This window comes from Lemur catta, chromosome 25 (genome assembly GCF_020740605.2).
Source record: "Lemur catta isolate mLemCat1 chromosome 25, mLemCat1.pri, whole genome shotgun sequence".
Classification (NCBI taxonomy): domain Eukaryota; kingdom Metazoa; phylum Chordata; class Mammalia; order Primates; family Lemuridae; genus Lemur; species Lemur catta.
In genome coordinates, this window is record NC_059152.1 from 5,550,075 (window position 1) to 5,573,043 (window position 22,969).

The 22,969-nt window shown below is 37.2% G+C and overlaps 1 protein-coding gene and 1 long non-coding RNA gene across 3 annotated transcripts; one reads left to right on the forward strand and one right to left on the reverse strand.

Annotated features, from left to right (window-relative positions):
• Nucleotides 1-819: 819 nt before the first annotated feature.
• EXO1 (exonuclease 1) lies at nt 820-22,559 on the reverse strand. 2 transcript variants are annotated; one of them, XM_045537019.1, is made up of 15 exons: nt 22,468-22,559; nt 21,551-22,028; nt 20,442-20,615; nt 18,803-18,922; nt 18,049-18,172; nt 16,433-16,570; nt 15,758-15,970; nt 13,560-13,747; nt 12,756-12,852; nt 10,780-11,005; nt 7,985-8,228; nt 6,510-7,074; nt 4,357-4,458; nt 3,992-4,185; nt 820-1,098 (listed from the first exon to the last, which is right to left on the reverse strand). In XM_045537019.1, exons 3-15 carry the CDS (start codon nt 20,600-20,602, stop codon nt 963-965), a joined length of 2,508 nt encoding a protein of 835 aa, XP_045392975.1. In that variant the 5' UTR covers nt 20,603-20,615; nt 21,551-22,028; nt 22,468-22,559; the 3' UTR covers nt 820-962. The 2 variants fall into 2 exon arrangements, with proteins under 2 accessions (XP_045392975.1, XP_045392974.1); XM_045537018.1 differs by having other exon boundaries at nt 7,985-8,231.
• On the forward strand, nt 6,551-20,079 carry LOC123627463. The gene is made up of 3 exons (XR_006731299.1): nt 6,551-6,620; nt 6,998-7,103; nt 19,994-20,079. It is a non-coding gene; the product is annotated as an uncharacterized LOC123627463 (long non-coding RNA).
• Nucleotides 22,560-22,969: the final 410 nt, after the last annotated feature.

The following is a 22,969-nucleotide window of genomic DNA, read 5'->3' on the forward strand; positions in this document are numbered from 1 at the left end:
GCCTTTTTGTTTTTCAGTTTTTATGTTTTGTTTGTTTTTTACAGTTTTGCTTATGTTCTTTTTTTTTCCCATTCTAATCTAATTTTCCTAGGGTCCACCACTAAGTCTCACTTAAAAATTAAAATACTCTGGCTGTCTTTCCTTCATCCTCTATATCACAAATACTTTTATAATTCCTCTACTTCCTGTCACTTCGGAACTTCACTTGTGTAGCTACTTCTCTTTCCAGACATCTGCCTACTTCCTTGCAAAGTGTACATATCACAGACCCTGCAGCTTTAGTATCTTACGTAGTGTTTAGGGCACTAGTTTTATATTTCAAGGAATTTTTAGCCCACATTTCAAAAAATATATATTTAAACTGAGGCTATTCTGAAGTTTAAGAATATTAATGATATAAGAGGTAGTTCCTTTCATATGAGGCTGAAAACAGTTTTCCTTCAGTGTCAGCCTGTAATGCAACCAAACTCTTCAGGAATAACAGAGCACTGCCCCATTTGTGTAATGATCTTTAACCCTTCCAACTATCCCTCCCACCCCAGCAACTTTATTTTCAATTCAACCCTAAACGATAGAGAAGGCAGATGGAAAACTCAAAGCCTGGAGAAATACAATGATTTCCCCTAGGATTGTGGTTTTCCACTTACTACCCTTCTATCTGACAACATTATATAGAAATCTTCAGAGTAGATTTTTATAAATGTCAGGGGATTTGCCCAATTAACATTAAAACTTCCAAAAAACTGTCAAAGATAAAATTATTCTTCTATTTAGCTTCTTACAAAAATATAAAAAGCTGAGCAAAAGAAACAATTAGATAGTTAATATACAAAATGCATTCTATTTTAAAAATGGTATAGATCTAAGAACAAATCTTTCAGGCCGGTAATTGCCTCATTCCCAAATAGGGACTTCAAATTGATAAGAGTCTCTCGTGGACAGTGGCCTCTCAGCGTCTGCGTTTATTGGAATATTGCTCTCTGAACACGCACACATTCAGGTTTGTTAAATATATCCTCTTCTGCTTCTGGAGTGAGTTGGATGTTATCTTTGACTGGAGACAGGGGCTTCTTACAAGAAGGAAGCTTCTCAGAGTCTCTGCAAAATATAATAAAAGTAAAATTGATGTTTTCAGAGTACTAGATATTATAGAGGAAATAATCTACCTGGACAAAACAGAGGTATGTGAAGAGGATAAGATCCTTTACTGTCTAATCTGTTTCAATTCATTATACAACACATTCAGGTTCTCCTCTGAGTGCTCCCAGTAAATTTTGAGTCTTGCGTTTTAGTGCCCCTTCCTGCTTTCAAAATCACCTTTCAATGCAGGTGGCTAAGAAGCAATGTAAATGAAGCACAAGCAAATGATTAAGCCTTATCTTTTATTCCCTCCTTCCCTCTCCCCCCCCCCCTTTTTGCTGGAAGGAAACTCTAAAAAATTTAATCCTATTATGAAAATATCACAGGTAATTCTATCTCCTGTCAACAAAAATTAAACGTAAGTCCTATCTTCCAAAAGGCATTTAAGAATGCTGTTGCATCCTTAATTTCTTTTTATCAACAGTTCTCAAAGTATGTTCCACAGACCTCTGGAGATTCCCAAGACCCTTTCATGGAGTTTCCAAGATAAAAACTATTCTCACAAAATATCTGGACTTTATTTGCCTTTTCCGCTGTGCTGACATTTGTTCTGATGATGGTAAGGCAGAACTGGGTGGAACTGCTGGTGAGTCAGCATGGACCCGGGCAGTGACATCAAACTGGTATTTGTAACTAGTAACTAGTAGCACACTGGTATTTTCCACCTCCATGCACTTACAGTTACAAAAAAAGTCTCAATGTTTCTGATGAAGCAGTAAATCATTAATTTTATTAAATCCCAACCCTTTGGTACACTTCTTAATATTCTATGACAAAATGGGAAGTATACGTAAAGCACTTATATTTCATATCAAAGTCATCTCAAGGAAAAGCCCGTGTGACACTACAGGCATTCAAATTTGGGTATTTGGCAAAGGACCTCTCAAAAATCAATAGAGTGCCTGTTACTTTAAAATACTAACAGTATTTTGAGACTTGTTGCCAATGATAACATTCAAGCTTTCAAGTGAAAATTAGAATTTTGAAAAACCTGTATCTGCTACTCAACAGCTTTCTAATATTTAAGGCTTTGCTCATTGTGATTTTTTCCTTATATTCTATAATAAAATATGTCAACATTGGAAAAAGAAGTACAACTCAATGAAGCAATATTTTCCAGATTACCAATGCATGATGTTACGCTGTCATGCACAAGTAAAAGATGCATTAAAAGTGCATCAGTGGATTATAACAACACAGAGTATGAAAGGTCAGTTGATACGGTTTCATATTCTACATTGTAACTAACCTTAAGAAACTACCACTTGTTGAATTTTGGAGTAATAGCAAAGAATAAAATTTACAATTATATAAAAAGGTTATTAAAATACACACTTTCTAACTACAAATACGTGTAGAGCCAAATTTCCATCATTTCCTTCATCAAACAAAACACTAAATCATGAGATCAAATGTAGCAGCAGATATAAGAATCCAGCTGACTTCTATTACACCAGACAGTAAAGATTTGCAAAATGTAAAAACAATGCCACTTTTTCTTACCTTTTTTTTTTCTTTTTTTGGTTTTGGAAAATATAGCCATTTTTCTTAAAAATATACTACTTACATTCCTATGTTATGGACTTATTGTTATTTTAAAATAAGTACATATTTTCAATTGCCTATTTTAATTTCTATGATGGCTAAGTCTTAACAAGTATAACTCACATAAACCGAAGTAGTCTGGGCCCTCAATAATTAAGAGTGTAAAGGGTTCCGGAAAACAGTAAGATTGAGAACTGCTGCTAAATGCTTTAATGATGGACTTTACACAATGTAAACTAAGAAACAATTGTCCAGCACTTACTTACTTACAAAGTGTTTCCACTCATACCATCTCATCAAACTGGGACAATATTTCTATTAGGTAAGGTTTCCTATCACCCCACATAACTTAAAGAAAAAACACGTTCATTAAACTCAGCACATTTGCTTTACTGAGTAGAACAAGAAAATAAACTAACTATAAACCAATGCTACTCTGTGGCTAATTATGCAGTCTAACGGAAGTATTATGCTTAAAAAATGTAGCTATATAGAGGATTAATTCTTTTAAAATAGTATTAACAGTTGCCACATACATTAGAAATCTGCTAAATTCATCATATAAACTCAATGATTCTCCCCATTTTTTTTTATCTTTACCATAATTGTAATCCCCATTTTAAATGTGATAATTTAGGGGAATATGATATAGCACTGTGCTCCTACCCCTTGTTTAAAACTTTATCCTTATTACAATCCTGAAAGATAAGAAGAAAAGAAAGCTAAGACACTTCCAGCCTGGAAAAGTAATTTGCTTAACAACAGAGACCCCAAAGCCAGACTGAAAACTGTTTTTTTTAGTTTGTCATCTTTTTATGAAAACAAGATATAGAAATTGAAATTAAATATACTTATAAAGAGTTGGCTGGCCAGGCGTGGTGGCTCAAGCCTGTAATCCTAGCACTCTGGGAGGCCGAGGCGGGGGGATCGTTTGAGCTCAGGAGTTCGAGACCAGCCTGAGCAAGAGCGAGACTCCGTCTCTACTAAAAATAGAAAGAAATTAGCCAAACAACTAAAATATATACAAAAAATTTAGCCAGGCATGGTGGTGCATGCCTGTAGTCTCAGCTACTCGGGAGGCTGAGGCAGAAGGATCACCTGAGCCCAGGAGTTTGACGCCATGGCACTCTAGCCCAGGGAACAGAATGAGACTCTGTCTCAAAAAAAAAAAAAGAGTTGGCTAAAGGGAATACAGAAAAATAATTCTCTTTTGGTGAGAGAAACAAATTGATTCATAGCTGGGAGAAAGAGAGATTATGGAAAAGAATAGTTAATCCTATTTCAGAATAAGGTAAAGGCAACTCACTTCTTAAATCCAAAATTTTTCCAGAGCTCATTGATCTTTATCTGCAATCCTGGCTTGTTCTCAGCATTATGGTGCTTTCTCTTCTGGATGCCTGCTGGCTTCTTGCTCAGCCCACTGACTCTGGCAGGTGCTAGAGGTTTGATCTTGGTTGTAGAAAGAGAATCCATAGAACTAGATTTATATAGCCCAGGAACCTGAAGAATAAATGCCTGTTTTAAGACCATTCTGTTAAAACAACTGAAGTCTGAAAATAGATATTTTTGTATAAATGAAAATATAGGCATTTTAATTTTGCTTATATTTCTCATTGTCTAATAATAAATATGCATTGCTTCTGAAATTAAAAAAATGTTAAAGTGTTTTACCTTGTTCCTTAGAGTTGGATCTTTTCTCGAAAAATGAGATAAATGTAGCTTGGAGGCCTGATTACCTTGATTATCAGGTGATGTAATATTGCAATCAGATCCCTAGATCCCCCAAATCAAAAAAATAAAATAAAATCAGATTTTTTGCTATCGAATTTTTACAACAAAACAATATTCAACAAAATGGAAAATGAGTAAAAACATGGGATAGAATTAATAAGAGAAAAAGAATCCAATACAGAAAGGATAACGTTTGCCAGTTTTGCTGAAGAAGCCGGCAAGACGTTTCAGCCGGAGAAGTAATTATTGAGCCGGTGCAGCTCCACATCCCTCTTTATTTGTTTAACATGTTCAACTTTAAAGAGAAAAATGGCATCTACTTTCAAGAAATGGCGTAGTATTATATCAAATGCCCTTTTACCTTTAGCAATGAGTTTAAGAGCTATCCTCTGCCTCTAATTCCATCAGGTAAGATTTTTCTATAGATGGAGAGTTCTCTTATACTCTGTATTCCCATGAAAGTCAAATTAAAAAGGACAATATTGAATGGAAATTCAGAAAACTTTATACTTCTGCATTTTTTCCAGGAGTTTTCTTTCTTTTTAAATATTTATCTTGGGATTCTACCCAGTTAGGGGTGGGGAACCTGCAGCCCTGGGGCCACATCGGGGCTTCTGGATCCTTGAATGCCACCTTTTGACTGAATCCACATTTTACAGAATAAATCCTTCTAGGGATTTGTTCTCTGAAGTTTGGATTCAGTTGAGGGGCTGCCCTCAAGGATCCAGAATGCCCCAGAGGAGCTCAGAAGACTTTATATCCTCACAAATAGACAGTGATGTTCTTATGAAAGATGTTCAAGAGATAGCAACTGTGGTGGTACCCAAATGGCACCAAGAAAAATGCAGTATGAGGTGAAAAATGAAAAAGATAACAACTCAGGTTTCCTTTGGGAACTTGAATGAACTATTTTCTTTTTGATAAATACAAGCTATACTGATTTACTAGATGCTGTTCAATATTTGGGATTACCAGACATCAAAGTTCTGTCAAATATTACTGTGGTTATAATCGTTCTTACAACTTGGTAATTATGGTTGGTAAAGTATGTTATATTGGCATATTTGAGATAACTAATATTTAAAGAAAGCTATTATGCCATCATGTCATTTCTAAATATGTTACTGAATCTTATGAGCAGTACAGTTATGTGCTGCGTAACAACACTGTGGTCAAAAATGGACCACGTATATAGCAGTAGTCCTGCAAGATTATAACATATTTTTACTGTACCTTTCTATGCTTAGATACACAAACACTTACCATTGTGTTACACTTGCGTACAGTACTCAGCACAGTAACATGCTGTACAGGTTTGTAGCCCAGGAGCAACAGGCCAACCATACAGCCTAGGTGTGTAGGAAGCCACACCATCTGGGTTTGTGTAAGCCCACTCTGTGATGTCCCCACGATGAGGGAATCACCTAATGACACATTTCCCAGATTGTATCCCTGTTTTTAAGTGGTGCATGACTGTACTTATTTAGAGTTTTGATTTTATGTCAGAATAAAAGATATTTTATATGGGAGAAAAAAGTGGTTACAGATGCTTTTATTAATTTAAAACAGAATAACATAAAATCACTGGTATTACTACTTTGTTTTGTAGTTTAGCAGGAATAAAAAGAGTAAATGAAAATGTATTTCTGAAGTCCTAAAACTTAAGACAGATGCCATCACATTGACAGAGCCATGTCCTTAAAAGGTTTCAATGTTATCTGAATTCAAAAGTATATTAAGGATTTAAAAAGTAAATTTATAATAATTTTTCATTTCACAGATTGTCATTCTGCTTAGGTCTTAACTGTGCCATAACTTGAGACACATATTAATGGAATGCAGTGATTCAGGAAGTATAGAGTTAGATATTTAATGTACAGGAGTTTAAAATATGCAAGAGAGAAGTCATTCATAAAGACATTTGTGCAGACGTCATGCATAAAACGTGAACTTTTCTACACAGGACTTAGAATGAAAAATTAAGACAGCTAGTCATTTCCATAATGTAGGCAAGATTTCCTCAATTACCTGTTTAACACCCTATTTTCTTTTACACATGAATTTAAAAACAAAGTCTTCATAACTTGACTTACCTCTGAATCGGAATCCTTACTAGAAGACTGAGAAAGTTTCGATGCATTTAAGCTGTGCAGTGATAATTCTACACCTCCCTGGGACTGTGAAGACCCCGCTTCATGGAAGGGGTAAGATTCATCCCCTGACTCATCACTCTTCAGCTGAGATAGATCAGACATGCTAGTCTCAGGAAGGGAGGTGGGGGAATCACTTTTTCTTCGGAACTGCTGCAATGCTGCACTTGCAGAGGGGCTTGGAGTTCTTGAAAACTCTCCAAGACCTCCAGACCAACTAAAACAACTTTGTAGTGTCCCTAAAGTGGGTGGTGAAATGGTCCTTGTGAAGTTGCTGGTCTTAAAAGACTGAGAGTCTTCATCAACAAACACTGTTCCGGTATCTGGAATCTGATCACTTGCGTCATGTGCTACATTTGTGTCAACCAGTTTCTTGCCTTCTAGGCCTAGATGATCTGATTCATTCAGACTGGTCTCTTTATCCTTGACAGCAGTTTCACCTAGAGGCTGGCTGCTCACTTTACTGACTAATACACAGTCAGCAGAATCCAGAGAACTGCAAAAAAACCTAATAGAAGGAAACAACAGAAGGAATAGGTAAGTATTTTAGAGTTTTCTCAAAAGGGTGTCAAGATTCAAAATAGAATGGTCCAGTTTCTTTTGAAAAAAGTCTCATACATGTATAATTTCACAAAGAAAGTCATAAAGATCTTGAATTTTATTCATAGTTTAAATTTTGATTATGCCAAAATTCACACATTTAAAAATTATTTACACAATGAATTATTAGACTGGACTTTCTAAAAGTCATCATCCATATACACATGTATTTATAGACTAGGGGGAGACACCCAACACTCGTCCCTTCCCTCTCACCCTTTCCAACCATTGCCCCAGCAGTAGATGCCCCTTGATTGTCCTCAAAACACCCTATGCACAGCTTTCCCACTGTACTTACCACACTGTATGGAAAGACTTGGTTTATGTACTTATTTTTCCAACTACAAGCTTCTCAAAAATAAAACTAGGTCTTTCTCTTTTTTGTGACCATAGCACCTAGCATGCTTTGAGGTTCTCAATTAATATTACAGTTCTATAGTCATCTATAGTTGAATATATTTCTGAAAATACTTTGCAAAACCGTATAAGGCCTCAGAGAAACTATAGAGTAGAAACGAAAAAGGCAGAGGGAAGAAACTCCCAAAATAACAGAATTTCTATAAATGCAAAATGTAACAATAGGGGCTACAACCCTGTTTTATTTTGATTCTGTATGGAGAGATTACAAAAGTAATAGAGGTTAAAGGAACAGTGAAGCATTTAGGTCAGAACTAAAGTGATATGTGCTAGAACTGTAATCAGATTAAAAGGTCCTACACCCACCTCCCTCTAGATTCAATGTTTATTCAAGACAAAAATAAACATCAAAACAGTACATAATACAATAGATAATCAACATTCTACAGATATAACTATACCTGCTTCTGGTTCCTGGAACCACAACTGCACCACTTTCTTCATTTTTTCTCTGCAAAAATGTTGCAAATTTATTTCTTGTCCTCGGTGGCGTGCTTAAGCTTTTTTTGTTGGTAGTTCCTTCTACCAGGTCAGGCACGAACATTTCAGAAAAGCTTAATGATTTATTACCTTCACAGCTATTCTTCTTGGTCTTCTTTGTAAACGAAAAAGAATACTGACTCAACAGATCATCTTCTGACGGCTCTTCTAAATAAAAACGAAATCATCTGTAAATCTTTGTTTCATTTGTAGTTAGATTTGGCCTTAACCTCATAGTCTATATCATACTGTCCTAAAGATAAAGTCTTACTTTTTTCAACTATGCCTCATAAAAGGAAACAAAGGGATGACTAAAAAAAAAATTCCCTTTGCTACGTTTTATAATTTCACGAATTAGTTAAGATTCAATATCAATTATTTATGCAATTTTATATGAAATTACCCAAATCAAAATTTCAGGGCCTAATCATTCTGTATAGCTATATATTCATTAAAATAAAGGCCTAATTTCAAATGTAAAAAATTTTAGGGAAATTTATATGTAAATATGTGATTAATGATTGATTTTTAAAATGTTCCAATAAACCCAGCAACTATTTATACACACTATCCATGTGTTATGGTTTTTGATATGTAACTGTCATGTAGCCAAAAGTATTTGTGCTCTAGCTCTGATCACTACTTCACTATTAGACCCAAGATTGCTGTGTGTCAAATGCATTCCATGGCATTAGAATAAACCATAAAAGTAAATATTAATAATACAAAAGGTTAAAGCTTGAGATAGGCAAGAACACTAAGGTGCTTTAAATTAGTTCAACTAATTCTGAATCTGAACAGCTTCCACTGCACAGAGGCACAAGTGCACACAATTGTAATCTTTAAGTTGGTAAGACCTGCAGAGGCATAGGCACACACAATTGTAATCTTTAAGTTGGTAAGACCTGCAGAGGCATAAGTGCACACTATTGTAAATCTTTAAGGAGTTGGTGAGATAGGTGGGGGGTATAAGAATACTAGAGACAAGATGATGTCTCCATTTTGAAAAGGCACAGATTTTTACAAAGCTCTATCAGTAAACTAGATTTTGATTCCTGGCAAAAACTAAATCTGTTTTATTATGTGGAAAACTGCGAACCCTTACAGAAGAAAAAACAAGTATTCTAGGATCCCCAGCAAGCCTTCTCCAAGAAGCCACACCAGACTAACCTCATTTTCTTTTAATGATGAGGTGGTTAGCATGGCCATTCAGGGGAATTCGCACATTGAGTCTACCTTGAATTCAGTAGGATGCTTCAGTGTCTCTCGTATTATCCTAGCAGACCATGCAGAGCAATATCTATCACATATTAGTTATGTGGATTTGCAGCAAGTTGTACAGCCCTCAAAGACTACTGGTGAGTGTTAGTCTGAAAGGAAGTCTGTCTCATGTGCTCTAGATTTCTGTACTTGCTCTGATTCAGGTAAATATTATATAAGCAAAAACATTTTAACCAAAACTTTAAGATGTAGGAAGCCATACTAATTTAATTTCCAGAAGACATAGATAATACCCACTTATTAGAAGACATTACAAAGATTCAAAACAGAAAAAAAAAATTAACAGGCAGAACAATGAACTAAAATGAATTAAGATTACCGCAACAGGGATAAATTAACCCACATTTAAATATAAAATATAAACTGTACCTGACTTAACAGCAACTGGCAAATTTCGATTATAAACTTGGCAGATTTCAATTATCAACTCAGCAAATGCCAGCAAAATGGCACGAATGCTAATAAAAGCTAATGCAATCTTAGTTTGTAAAAATAAAAGCACAGTCTCTGGATGAAGGACTGAAATAGTGCCACAGTTCTAAATATTTACTCCATTCTGTGCTAAGTAAACCATATTTCAACAATCATACTCACTGGAACAATTACACAGTTAGTAAAAAACAAAGCCCAACCTAAATAGATAAGGAACTATCACCTGGAAGAGAAATTTAGGAGAGTCACAATGACTGTCTCTAAACATCTGAAGGACTGTTATATAAAATAGGGATTAAATTTAATCTAGCTTTTTTGGTTTTGTTTTTGTTCTTGTGTGCCCATGGACAAAATCCATTGATAAGTGGTAGTTATAAAAAAGTAGACTTAGTCTGACATAAAGAACTTACTGATAATGAGCTCTCTACGTAAGGTGATCAGCATGTCTTGATGGTAGTAGAAGAAAAGGAACTAACACATATATTGTACTTGTTATATGCCAGATACTTTTATATGTTATCTTATGTGTAAATGTGAAGAACACAGAATATCCAAAACAGCTTTTCAAAAAAAACAAAGGGGATTTATACTACCTGAGTTCAAGATTTACTATAAAGCTGCATTAGTCAAGAATGCGCCTGACGTAAAGACTGATAAAGAGAGCAATGGTCCAGAATAACAGAGTTCAGAAAAAGACCCATGTACATGTGGTCAACTCATTTTCACATGTCCCAAGGCGATTAAATGGGGAAAGGAAAACCTTTTAGCAAATGGTGCTGAACAACTGAATTGGCACATGCAAGGTAAGGAACCTTGCTTGATCCATACCTCACATTATATGAAAAAAACTAACTCAAAATGGACCACAGGCCTAAATGTAAGAGCTAACACTATAAAATTTCTAGAAGAAAACAGGAGAAAAATCTTAGTGAGCTTGGGTTTGGGAAAGATTTCCTAAATATCACCAATACTAAGTAGCATTTTGCAAAAATGAAATACATACCACTTCTTGGTCTTTTCACAATGGATGGCTTCCTTGGAAGATTTAATCCTTTAGTACTAATGACTTGTTCAATTCCCACAGTACTTGAATTTTTCTTCAATGGTGTAGTATCTGAAACAATATCCAACTCTAGTCTAGGACAATAATTCCTATGCCAAATGCTATTAACATTAGATGACTTTTGACATGTTTTGTCATTCCAACTATGACTTCTTAATTGGGCAGGCTAAAAAAGGAAAAAGAAAAAGGTTACTTTAAATAGGAAAATAATCCATTTCCCTGTGTAGCAACATAAATTATAAACAAACATACTAAGTTACTCTTAAAAAGAAAAGCATTTGGTAAAATATCTGTCCTCTAATAACATTTCTTACTTTGCTGGTCGGTCCTATACTTTTCATTAAATGTGTCTTGTATTCTTAGGCCTGTTTCTCGTCTAATGAAAGTCAAGCAACCTTGGCAGTTTATTTCTAAGAAATAAAAAATAAATCTTCCTAAGATGAACAGAGAAAGGAGACTGCAATCAATGAAATGTGGCTAGGAATAAAATGCCTTTAAAATTTGAGTATTTCTTCTACAGACAATATTAATTACCTTAATTATCTATCAGTATGCCTCTAAATAATCATTTATAAATGCTTTAAAATGTACCTGAGTTAAAACCATAATATTATGCATTTAAAGTAATCAACTATTCTATGTCTAGAAATTGGTTGAGTTCAAAGCAAAACAATCTTAAGTTACAAAATACTAGTTTCTATTAAGACTGATACCTGGTATCATCTTTACGGGACAACACAGAGAAACAGAAATCTACTTTGGTCTATACTGAGTCTTGCAAAAAAGTTGCTCTGAGAAAGGGCTTAATGTCAGTTAGTATTGGAAAATAATCACTTTTAATGCTAATGTAAGTTACTCACAATCACGACATATTTTGGAAGACAATGATCAAGTTTTAGCAGTACGGCTCATGGCATTAGACCCCATTGATGTTGTTTAATTGAAAAAACAAATAGGCAAAATTTAGGTTTTTTTAATTTCTAAGTTTTCTAGTCAGAGAAAATGAAAGAGATCATGTAACTGACATTCGCTCATTCAACAGAGAAACATGGTAAATGTAACAGTGATGATCACAAAGTCCTGCCTTTATGAAGACTACATTCTATTTGGAAGTATCAGAAGATAATAAAATAAAAGCATAATGTTTCATAGTAATTAAGTGCTAAACAAGAAAAAGAAATGTTATTAAGGAAAGCTGATAAACAATGAAGAGTTTGGTTTTGACTATGGGTAGATTTGAGGCTACAGGAAATCCTTTATGTAGAGATACGTTAGACATGGAAAATTCTGTGGTTGGTGCACAGGCGAGAGGCTGGGGTAAAGATGGAGATACGTGTGTTCTCCGCATAAATGGGATAAAGTCCTAAGGATTTATCTAAGGAAGAAATATAAAAAGAGAACAGAGGGTGAAAAGAAAAACGAAGAGAAAGAAGAGAATGGCAGGAGACAGTATCTTAAGGGATATATACAATTGGGAAAAAAAGTAAAAGATAATAGCCAAGGATCAAAGACAAACAGCAGGGGTGCACAAAATATTTGCTAAATTGTGAATGAGTAAAAAACAGCTTTTACTCCAAAGGGTAATATTCCTTCAACAATGCCAAATGCCACAGAGGCTGAAGGGGGTGAGATGAGAAAAAAAAGCATCACATGTTTAGTACATTCAAATGAAATGTTTAAGTATAAAAGTCTGATAATATATGTGGTTACTTATTAATTAAAAAAAATTAACCAGTATACCTATGTTCTAAGAGATGTAATTTCTCTAGGATCAAGTTGTTTTCAGTGTACACTCTGCATAGTGCCTGGATATAGAAATGCTTAAAAGATGTTTGGCAAATCAAGATTTGCCTTTAATCGCAGTTCCTGAGACATAACTAACGCATGATTTTACACAGCAGTCATGAAAATGTTACCGTGGCAGTGTCCGGATTGTAGTCATCGATCTGTTCAAAAGTATTTATATCTTTATTTCCAAGTGCTATTTGAAGAGCTACACAATCATCAACATACCTAGGTTGGTAAGATTAAGGAAAAATGCCTTTATTAACAACTAATCAAACGATACTGTACTAAGATAGAAAAATGTTTTCTATTGTCACAGAAAATCTTCAGGTTTATGACTTAAATGGATCCTATTTACTTTCCACATCGGCATTACTGGAAACCACAGGCGTAGTTTGCTAGTGTCTATTTGTCTCTGCAGGAGCTGAACAGCTTGTGAAGCAAAGCCCCAAGTCATCACTAAGTCCCTCTCTTTCAAGGGAGGTGGGGGGGAAAGTCCCAGCCACCATCCAAGTGACTCGGGGCTCTGCATCTGCCTGAGTGCACATGGCCAGCAGCTATAGGAAGGACATCCTCTCGCCGTACATTCACATACCCAGAATGCTCTTCCTGACAAACCGAGCTTGCTAGCCACAAGGGGTTCTCTGAAATGCTACCTTGGGAATGTGTACCATAAGTGACAGACCCTGTGCATGCTCCTCTCAGTCAATCTAAGTAATCAGCATGCTGCAGAAGATGAGCCTCAGATTTATAAACAAAAAGCTATTCTAAATTTTCACTACCATGGTGATTAAAATGAACAAAATACATATTTCACTATAAAAAAGATAGCAAAAAACAATTTGCAAGCTTTTTCCTGAATGTCTCATGAAAAATATCACCATTAAAATACTGAAGAAGCACAAAATTCTACCCTTCTGGTTCAGAAAGGATACCGCCCAGCGTAGCTTAGTGTTTCACGATCAATGTCATCGTCGTAGGCATTCAGAGGGATTAGTTTCCTTGTGATGGGATCAAAAACTAGCTGATAAAGGAAGGTATTGTTGGCTCGAATAAATCCTTGGATGTAATCTTCCGGTACTGTTATATTCATCTTGAGATAATGTCCAATTTTCTTGATAATCTAACAATGGATACAAAAATACTTTATCTGCAACTAAAGAACAGGGAACATGTTATCCTCAAGACTAATCAGTTTACATTAAAGGAGCAATGAAGAGGGACTGAAAAATTAATGGCTTTCATAAACGTTAAAAAACTCTGCCAGCAAACACAATCATGTCATGTCACTTAAAATTCTAAGTCTCATAACTAGTATTTTCTTTGGTTTTTCTACTATTAATCCAAAGGACCAAAAATTCAATTATACATCAAGTTTATGTTCCTAGGTGTAACTTTAACACACATTCTTTATTCTCAAAGTCCCTTTCATCCAGAAAGCAAAAAATAAACATATAAAACCTGAGAATTAAAAAAACACAAATATTCTTAGATCATATTTTTAAACTAAGTTGACATTCTGACTCCGATGAGTCACAGACGCTTAAAGCTAGAAGGGATCTTAAATATTATACATTAAACTCATGCATGAAGGGAAGACCCAGAGAACTGAAGTAATTCTGGAGTCACAGGCTAGTTAGGGCATGTGGCGATATTCCCAGCTGGGATACTATCTCCCAACCTAGAGATCTTTCCATCATATTACATCACCCTTAGCCCTGAGGACTTATGCTTTCTACTTTTAGAAATAGAAAATGGAATTTCTGCTCTGCAAACTCTGAGGGTGTTAGAGACCTACCCAGGGGGAAAATGAGCTTCTTTAATGTATGCTTATTTTTTTTTTTGAGACAGAGTCTCACTCTGTTGCCCGGGCTAGAATGAGTGCCGTGGCATCAGCCTAGGTCACAGCAACCTCAAACTCCTGGGCTTAAGCGACCCTCCTGCCTCAGCCTCCCAGGTAGCTGGGACTACAGGCATGCGCCACCATGCCCGGCTAATTTTTTCTATATATATTTTTAGCTGTCCATATAATTTCTTTCTATTTTTAGTAGAGACGGGGTCTCGCTCTTGCTCAGGGTGGTCTCGAACTCCTGAGCTCCAACGATCCGCCTGCCTCGGCCTCCCAGAGTGCTAGGATTAATGTATACTTATTTTTTAAGAAAAACTACACAGTAGTGATACATGGAGTGTCAGAATTTTCCAGAGGATATATGACATAAGATATCAAATGAGACTGAATGAGGAAGTAGATACATACACATTCAGTATACTTTCACCAAAATGCTTGGGATCAGAAGTGTTTCAGGTTTTGAATTTTTTTTTGAATTTTGAAATATTTGCATATGCATAATAAGATGTCTTGGGGATGGGACCCAAGTCTAAAAACAAAATTCATTTATGTTTCATATACATCTTATACGCGTAGTTTGAAAATAATTTTATACAATGTTTTTAATAATTTTGTACAACCTTCACATCCACTTATCATGCTGGTGCTCAAAAAGTTTCAGATTTTGGAGCACTTCAGATTTTCAGATTAGGGATGTTCAACCTGTTTGAGACTCCAGCTGTCTTCCATTAAGCCATATTAAAGAGATTTGCATAAATATACAATTCCTCTCTCATAATTTTTGTTTTGAAAAATAGTTATTTTTCATAAAAACATGCTATGTTAAGAGTATGTAACTCTTAATATGTAAAGAGTTTATTATAAAGTTTAAGTGAATTGATAATCATTTAAATTTTTGTTTTAACTTTTAATTTGGTAAATATCAATAGTTATAACCCACATAAACAAAAATTATTACCACAAAGAGCTTTTAGGAGTGTAACGGTAAATCCTGAGACCAAAAAGTTTGAGAACCAATCAAAGGACTGAATTTAACATTAATTTGACCCCAGAATCTTTTGCCCTTATGTCTCTTTATCCTCATTTTCATTTCAGAAATCACTACTACTTTTTTGTTGATTGCTGAATACATGGTTCTTCCAATGTTTGTTAGTTGCTAGGAGCACAGTTCTGGTGTTTTAGTCATTTGCTCCTTGTAATGACATAATATAGGCTATCGACGTAACAGAATATTTAAAATCCATATTCTGAGTGGTTCATTCCATTAGTAAAGATCACCCTTACCTTTGTAATATCGGGATTATTGGCTAGTCTTAGTACTTTGCATGCCTTTGCTAATCCAATTCCACGCAGGGATGGCAGATAGTCACAACCTGAAAGAATGCACATGTATCGGAACTTCTCCTCTGTGAACACATCCCCGAGCTGTTTGCACATTCCTAGCCGAGCCTGGTCAATTTCTAGTCCATTTCCAAACTGGTCCATTTTTAAAATCACCTTCAAAAGGAAGGGAAATTGTTACTACCTGGAAGGGCCACTTTTATTTGTCATTAATCCATGACAATAATTCTAAGAAATCTTTCTTGTTTTTCACTGTTAACACTGAGAGATAGGAGTTATAGGTTGGCATGTTAATGATTACTAAATTTGCACATAAATTAAACTAAAGCATAGAATATGACTAGGACAAGGAGATACAGCCAGGACTCGATTGTCCCAAGTCTGATATAAAGAAAGCCCCTTAGGGGCTTACTCTGAAAAAATGTACAGATTATGTAAAAGTCAAGCAGCAAAAACCATTCTTTTCATTTTAAACAAAATAATTAACATTATAAAAACAGACGGTAATTATAGATATTTAATAATTATTCCAGGAGAGGAAAAACTTCAGTTCCTTGATTTATGTATACTAATTCTATCTACATAGAAAAGTAATATGTAGTGGTTACACTTAACTACCTTTTTACAGCCGAAGGCAAGGAGATCAGAGTCCTCTGTAATTATAGCTTGGACAATGCCAGCTTTGTTGAGATAGGCCAACTGCGCATCAGCTTCATATGGAGCCACGAGGCAGTCTACTCCCTGAGACCGAGCAGCCTGTCAGAGAGGATCACAGTGAATCTCCAGCTCAGCATCTGGAAAGCACTAAACAACTTCCTGTTTCAAAACCACTTCATTACTAACCTCAACATACACACGCTAATATTATTTTCAAAAAATCATTGCCTTTGAAGTAGAGTTTTTCTAGTATATGTTGAACTAATCCTGTAGCCATTAAATTAAAAAATCATTTATAAGTTTGGAGACAAGAAATATTGCTACACATTCAGGGGAAAAAAAAACCCTACAAGCTACAAAATTATTTCATATTATAGAAAGCTTCCATCTTAAGAATGATTACGTTCCAAAAGTATACAAGATATTTGTTAGGAGCTTTGAATATATTTTCCCCATAAAATTAACAGGTTGTCCTGTCAGTCTGTCTGACACCGTATCCATAAAATTACAGACCCTAATCACTATGCTTGAACCAATGCACCGTGGGCAAATACTTTTAAAATAACCTTGCCGAGAAAATCAGTCTCTGTCTCAAAATCCAGGCAGTTGGAACAGGAATTTCCTTGTCCCAAGTCATGGGGAATAGTTCCCAAGGCCTGAGGAGAGGCTTTGGGAAGCAAAACATGGGGAAAGAGGTATCAAGATCCTGCTACTATCAATACTGGTGACAACTTGCAATCTGCTATTTTTCTCGGTTTTTGTTTGCCCAGCAGAGTGTCCTGCTCTCACCCTTCACACCACTATTTGTGTACAACTGGGGTTTCTTCTCTCCTTCCGCACACGGTGCAGCCTCTCTTCCTGCGGCTAAACAGAGCACACGTTTCCCCTCATACTTCACACCTCCAGCACCCCATCCTTTCCTTTGACTTTGACCCATACAGAAAGAGCAAAGAAATAGCCACATGAAAAAGAGCCCAAATATGAATTTTAATGCTTCTTTTAACTCAGGAACCAAATGGAAGAACTGTAAGCTAAAAAAAAAAAAAAAAAGCCTTTATCATCATGTCTTTACGAAGCAGTTTGAACACAGGCTCTAAAAGGCAGAAAGTGAGGGCTGGGACTATGGGCGTGTTGACATTAAGGTTTACAGTGATACAGAAAGAAGCTTCTATGCAGCAGTAGGGTTCCTGAGGCCACGGGGATGGTTCGACAGATCTCTAACCCTCATTTGAGGGTGAAGGTTACAGTAAGTGTTGAAGACTACATGAGAGTGGGGTGAAACCGAAACCTCCAGGAGTTTGTCCCTTTCGTCTCTATGGAACATGCCAACAGAGTTTATCTATTCAAGTCACTCTTCTCAAAAGGAAGAGCCTCACTCATTCCTTAGGATTTCGGCATTGGAAATTGCTGGACTCCACTATCTAATGGTACTGTTTCCTTCTTCCCTGGACACATGCCCTTTACTTGAGGTTAGGTCTAGAACAATTTTCCTCCTCTGATTTTCTCACTCTCCTATTAATAAACAACTTACAAAACTAAGCCATTTGTTCCTTTGGCTTCATTTTTTATTCACTTACTTTAATTACTTTGTGGGCCATCGCATGTGTGATATTGATAGATCGGGTAAAACATTCTCGGGCTTCTGAGACTTTCCCCTCTCGAAGAAGCTGCTTTCCCTTAAGAAGATTCGCTTGTCGTCTTCTGTAAGGCAAGAACATTTTTTAAATATAAAAAAAAAAAATTAAGAGGCTGACTCAAGAAACTGTAATAAAACCGTAATTCAAGAAATTTTCCTAGAATTAAAAAAGTCTGGCTCATTTGAAAGTGCACACCAGGTCCTTGAGAATATTAATCCAGATGCTTTGGGCTTCTAGGCAAAAATAACAAGTGATTTATGATACACACATGCACACACACACAAGATAGATTTTTCCACAGCAATGCTTTATGTCAAAAGAAAATGCAGTAACTAAGACATTTTTAAAACTAGTGAAAACAATCTAGTACACACAAAACATTCAAGGAAATTGGTTCATGTACTAGGCTATAAAATAAGCCTCCACAAATTAAAATTTTATTTATTTATTTTTAGAGACAGGGTCTCGCTATGTCAGGCTGGAATGCAATGGCTATTTACAGGTGCCATCGTAGCACATTACAGCCTTGAATCCTGGGCTCAAACTATCCTCCTGCCTCAGCCTCCTGAGTACCTTGGACTAAAGGCATGCACCACTATGCTCAGCTTAAAATTTAAAAAAATTGGTAACCTACAGACTACAACATCTGACCTTAGTGCAATTAAGTTAGAGATTAAGTAGAGAATTAACTTACTCTCTTCTGGACTTTTCTACTTCCTTTTTAGAAGGTAAAGTGCAGCCATCAAATACGAGAATAGGCTTGATCCCATGAGATAGTAACATATTTAAAAATTTCATACAAAATCCTACATACCTACAGGAAAAAAAAAAGAAAAATGCATGTAAATGTTCTGTCTTTCTTAAAGTAATAACTTTCGCTCTATTTTAAACTAGATAAGACAATTCCAAATGAGGTTTTTATTTTGTTTTTTAAGTAAATGTTTTCAAAGGAAATGGAAATTCTAATTTATTAGACTTGGGTTCAAATCCTGCCTTGGATATTATTATGAGCCATGTAATGTCCGGTAGGTTATTCGACCCTCCAAGCCATGGTTTCCTTATCTTCAGATTAAAGAGCTTTGACATCTCTTCTAATTCTGTCATTTCTGGTTCCAAATCTGGTCTTCTTCCCCCATTTTTTAATTTAAAAAAATTTCAAATGTATCAAAAAGTTGAAAGAATAGTACAATAAAAAAATTTCAAATGTATCAAAAAGTTGAAAGAATCAGTGTCACCTGATTCCTCCAACAGTACCATATCACACCTAGGAAATTTAACAGTGACACAATACTATCTAATACACAGCCTGTGTTAAAATTTGCCCAATTGCCCCAGTAATGTTTCTTATATCCAATAGTATCCTGGTAAATGTCTAACAAGTAGTTCTGGGGGAAGGGATGCCTGATTTTCCTGACATGAATATTCCACAATGGTGATAAGTGACCAACAAGGAGTCAATGAAAGCCAGGTTGAGGAGAGATGGTGTATAGCGAGCTCATACGAGCTGGCTCCAGCATGCCACTGCTACTATTTTTCCCAAATCCAGGATCTAATCAAGGATCACATGTTGTATTCAGTTTTTTTTTTTTAATCTGACAAGTCAATTAACAAAAACAGCTGCATTTATAACACCCATCATTTAATAAAGGATATTTTAGTTCAAAAATAGAAACGGGGGTGGGGGGGAGGCGAGCAAGGGCAATATACGTAACCTAAACTTATGTAACCCCATAATATGCTGAAATAAAAAAAAATATATATATATACATGTGCTCAAAATAAAAAATAGAAACGGAAAAACATAATCTTAAAAGATAACCTTTTAAATCAAATACGCTCTTCTTAATGACTCACTATATTATCTTTATTTTTCTATTTGCTATAGATCAGTGACGATGAACCTGCACCGGCATAGAACAGTGATTGGGACCTGCTGATTATCAAGGAAAATTTAGGAGAAAGCAAATATGCAATTGTAATGAAATTTTAAAGGACATTTATTTTTTCTTTGCTAACAGGGATTAGCAGTGTGTTTTCTGTACCCAAAAATGGATGCCTGAAATCATCATGGATTTTTAAAACATTGTTAAAAAGTTTGTCTTATATAAAGAACAAACGAAACTATCTTTGGTCTTTGTCCATCTGCTTATTACAACGAATGAAAAGTAGGCCTATTCACAGGTGGAAGTCATCTCTGATTTCGCAATATTGTAAGACACACACTCTCACTTCTTGATAAATTCTTGCACGGAGTGAAAACAATTTATTTCTGGAAAAACAGCACTGTAAGTCTCATTCTTAACTATCAAAGAATATATAAGGGCCAAGCTTACCTATCAGTAGGTTCACCTTTGGCTAGTTTTTCAGCACAAGCAATAGCACCTTTGTGAAGCCAGCAATATGTATCCACAGCTACTACCTGCCCTTTATACTTCCTCACATGGATGGGTTCAGAAGCTTCTTTGATAAATTGCAGCAATCCTTGTATCCCCATAGTGCCAAATTAACTACATGATATAAAAGGAGAAAGGGAAAACAGCGATATTTAAAGCAAAATATATTTATCAGAAAGTTGGAGAAAAATAAAAGGAAAAAACTTAGAATTCGATATAGAAACTGCTGTTGTTTAGATATTTGACAATCATTGCTCTTCAATATTTTAACTGGGCTCCTCCCTGTCAAACAATTTCCATAGTCTAGAATTTACATTAATCACTAACACTACCTCTAATGCCACTTAACAGGTGCTTAATGGCTATTCTTTCCAAAGTACTTTCACACTTAGCATCATCACATGTGCTCCAAACTCTTAATACAGTGCCAGGTGCACAGAAGGTGCTCAAAAAAGTCTCTCCTCTCTTCAGAAAGGCATCGTTCAAACCTACAAAACTGTGCATGCTATGGCATCACACTACCTCTACAAAAGCCATTACAAGGGCCAGCCAACATGCAAATTCACATAGCAGAAACTCAAAACACTTTGTAGAAAGGTAGGCATTTCAATTAAAAATAAAACAAATGAAATAATCAAACAGTATTACAGAAATGAATCTGTACTTCTTTAGGACTGAAATTCACTGCCACCAAAATGCATTATTCCAAGCAATAAACATTACGGTCATAAGTAGTGGTGGTGTCTAGGGGCAATTCCATCAGACTCTCCAAAGCTACCCCTAAAGAAATGTGAAACTGCCCACTTTGCAAATACAGCTTCAAGACAAGTACTTTAACCCCACTCCCTTCCATTCAAGTTGCAGCCACCTAAGCCCTTTCTGAAGAAACTACTTCCCCCCACTCTTTATGATAAAAAGTCAGCAGTGGGCACCGAGCAGTTGCTTAGCATTTCATAACAGGAACCTCTCCTACCAAACATCAAGCTTGGAAGAAAGGCAAGAAAGAAAGTAGAGGATCAGAAGTCAGCCTTACCCTGTTGACCCCTTACCGGAGCTCTAATGCTGTAGTCCAGCAGTTCTCCAATTTCAGAAGTTGGCAGATTCTCAACTCCACTCCCAGTGACTTGTGATTCACTAGTTCTGGAGTGAGGCTAGGGACTCAATTTTAAATTTAATTCGATGCAGGTGGTCCTCAGGCCACAGTTTGAGAAAGCAATCACTCTCTTACTCTGCAGATAATGTCTAAAAAGTGTTTTCTTTCACTCTGAGGAAAACGGACGTAATAAACAGTTCATGAAACTTACATAAACAAGTTTCTTCTAGGCCAGGTATTAATATACATCCTCGAATAAGTATTTCCTCTTTAGCATAGTAAGAATGACCGAGTGCCTTATGGTACATATCTCAAGGTCACATGTGGCACGAGAAGTAACAGTAACAGCAGCAACTTCATCACTTTACTCCTTTCTCGCGGAGACGTGCAGGCGTAACCCGTAAGCCCATTCCAGACAACACGTTTCCTTTGGCCTGCACAACATGAAGGGAAAAGTGTACTTGTCAACATTCAAAAGTGGGGGGATTGCATGTAAAAACCGGGCTGCCAGCTTGTGCGGACACACGGGAGAAGTCCCGCAACCCTGGCGCCAGCTGCAGCAGGTAACCGCCTGATGCTTAATGAGCGCGGACGCCCCCTCCGTTCTCCGAATTGCAGCTCTAGCCCGGCCACACGACACACACTGCGCTCGGAGTGACCAAGTCGGACCCTCCCCTCCCCTTCCCGGAAGACCCTGAATCCCGACGGGCGGGACGCAGGTGACCGCAGGCCGCCCCCCGCGGGAACCAGCGGGAACCCACCCACCGGCCTCCGCACAGCACGCTCCCCCACTTTCCGAGAAGGGCTCTCCCCGTCGGCCCGAGGGCAGCCAGACGGGGGTTCCGAAACCCGCCCCCGACGCCCCCCACTCACTGTGGCCGGAGCAACCGAGGCCGGCGGCACAGAACACCCGCAACCCGGCTGCGGCCGCTCTCTAAGGGCCGGAGCCTTCAATTTGCGCGGGATCGCCCGCGGTCCCGCCCCCGGATGTGACGTCACGCGCATCCGGCGCCGCTGGCTCCTCCCCCTCGCCCCGCGGCCTCCGGCTCGTCAGCTCGGGGGCCCTGAGCCCTCCGCCTCGCTGGCGTGACAGCGGCCGGGTGCGCTGCGACTGCGGTCGCAGCTGCCAGCACGAGCGCTGTGCAGCCTCGTGAAGGCGCGGGCAGAGCCGGTGCTGCAGGTCGACGGGCAGTGACGCCTCGGAAGTTGGCAGGTGTCGCTCTCGCCAGGGCTGCCGGGAGTTGTAGTTCCCCTCGGACCGCAGCTTCCGCTCCCGGAGGCTGAAGTCGCGCGAGCGCCGTCAGGTGTTTGTGTTGAGGTTTCTAAAGCCGGGCAAAGGAGCCCTGCTGGAATTCGTCCCTTAGTCCCGCTCGGC

Bases quoted from the DNA above. Each gene is read 5' to 3' on its own strand.
- EXO1 (XM_045537018.1), bottom strand. From the start codon at position 20,602: ATGGGGATACAAGGATTGCTGCAATTTATCAAAGAAGCTTCTGAACCC. The intron at 18,923-20,441 runs GTAAGCTTGGCC...TTTTTCCTGTAG, and splicing joins AAAGGTGAACCTACTGATAG to GTATGTAGGATTTTGTATGA. The intron at 4,186-4,356 runs GTAAAACACTTT...TTTATTCTTCAG, and splicing joins ATCCAACTCTAAGGAACAAG to GTTCCTGGGCTATATAAATC.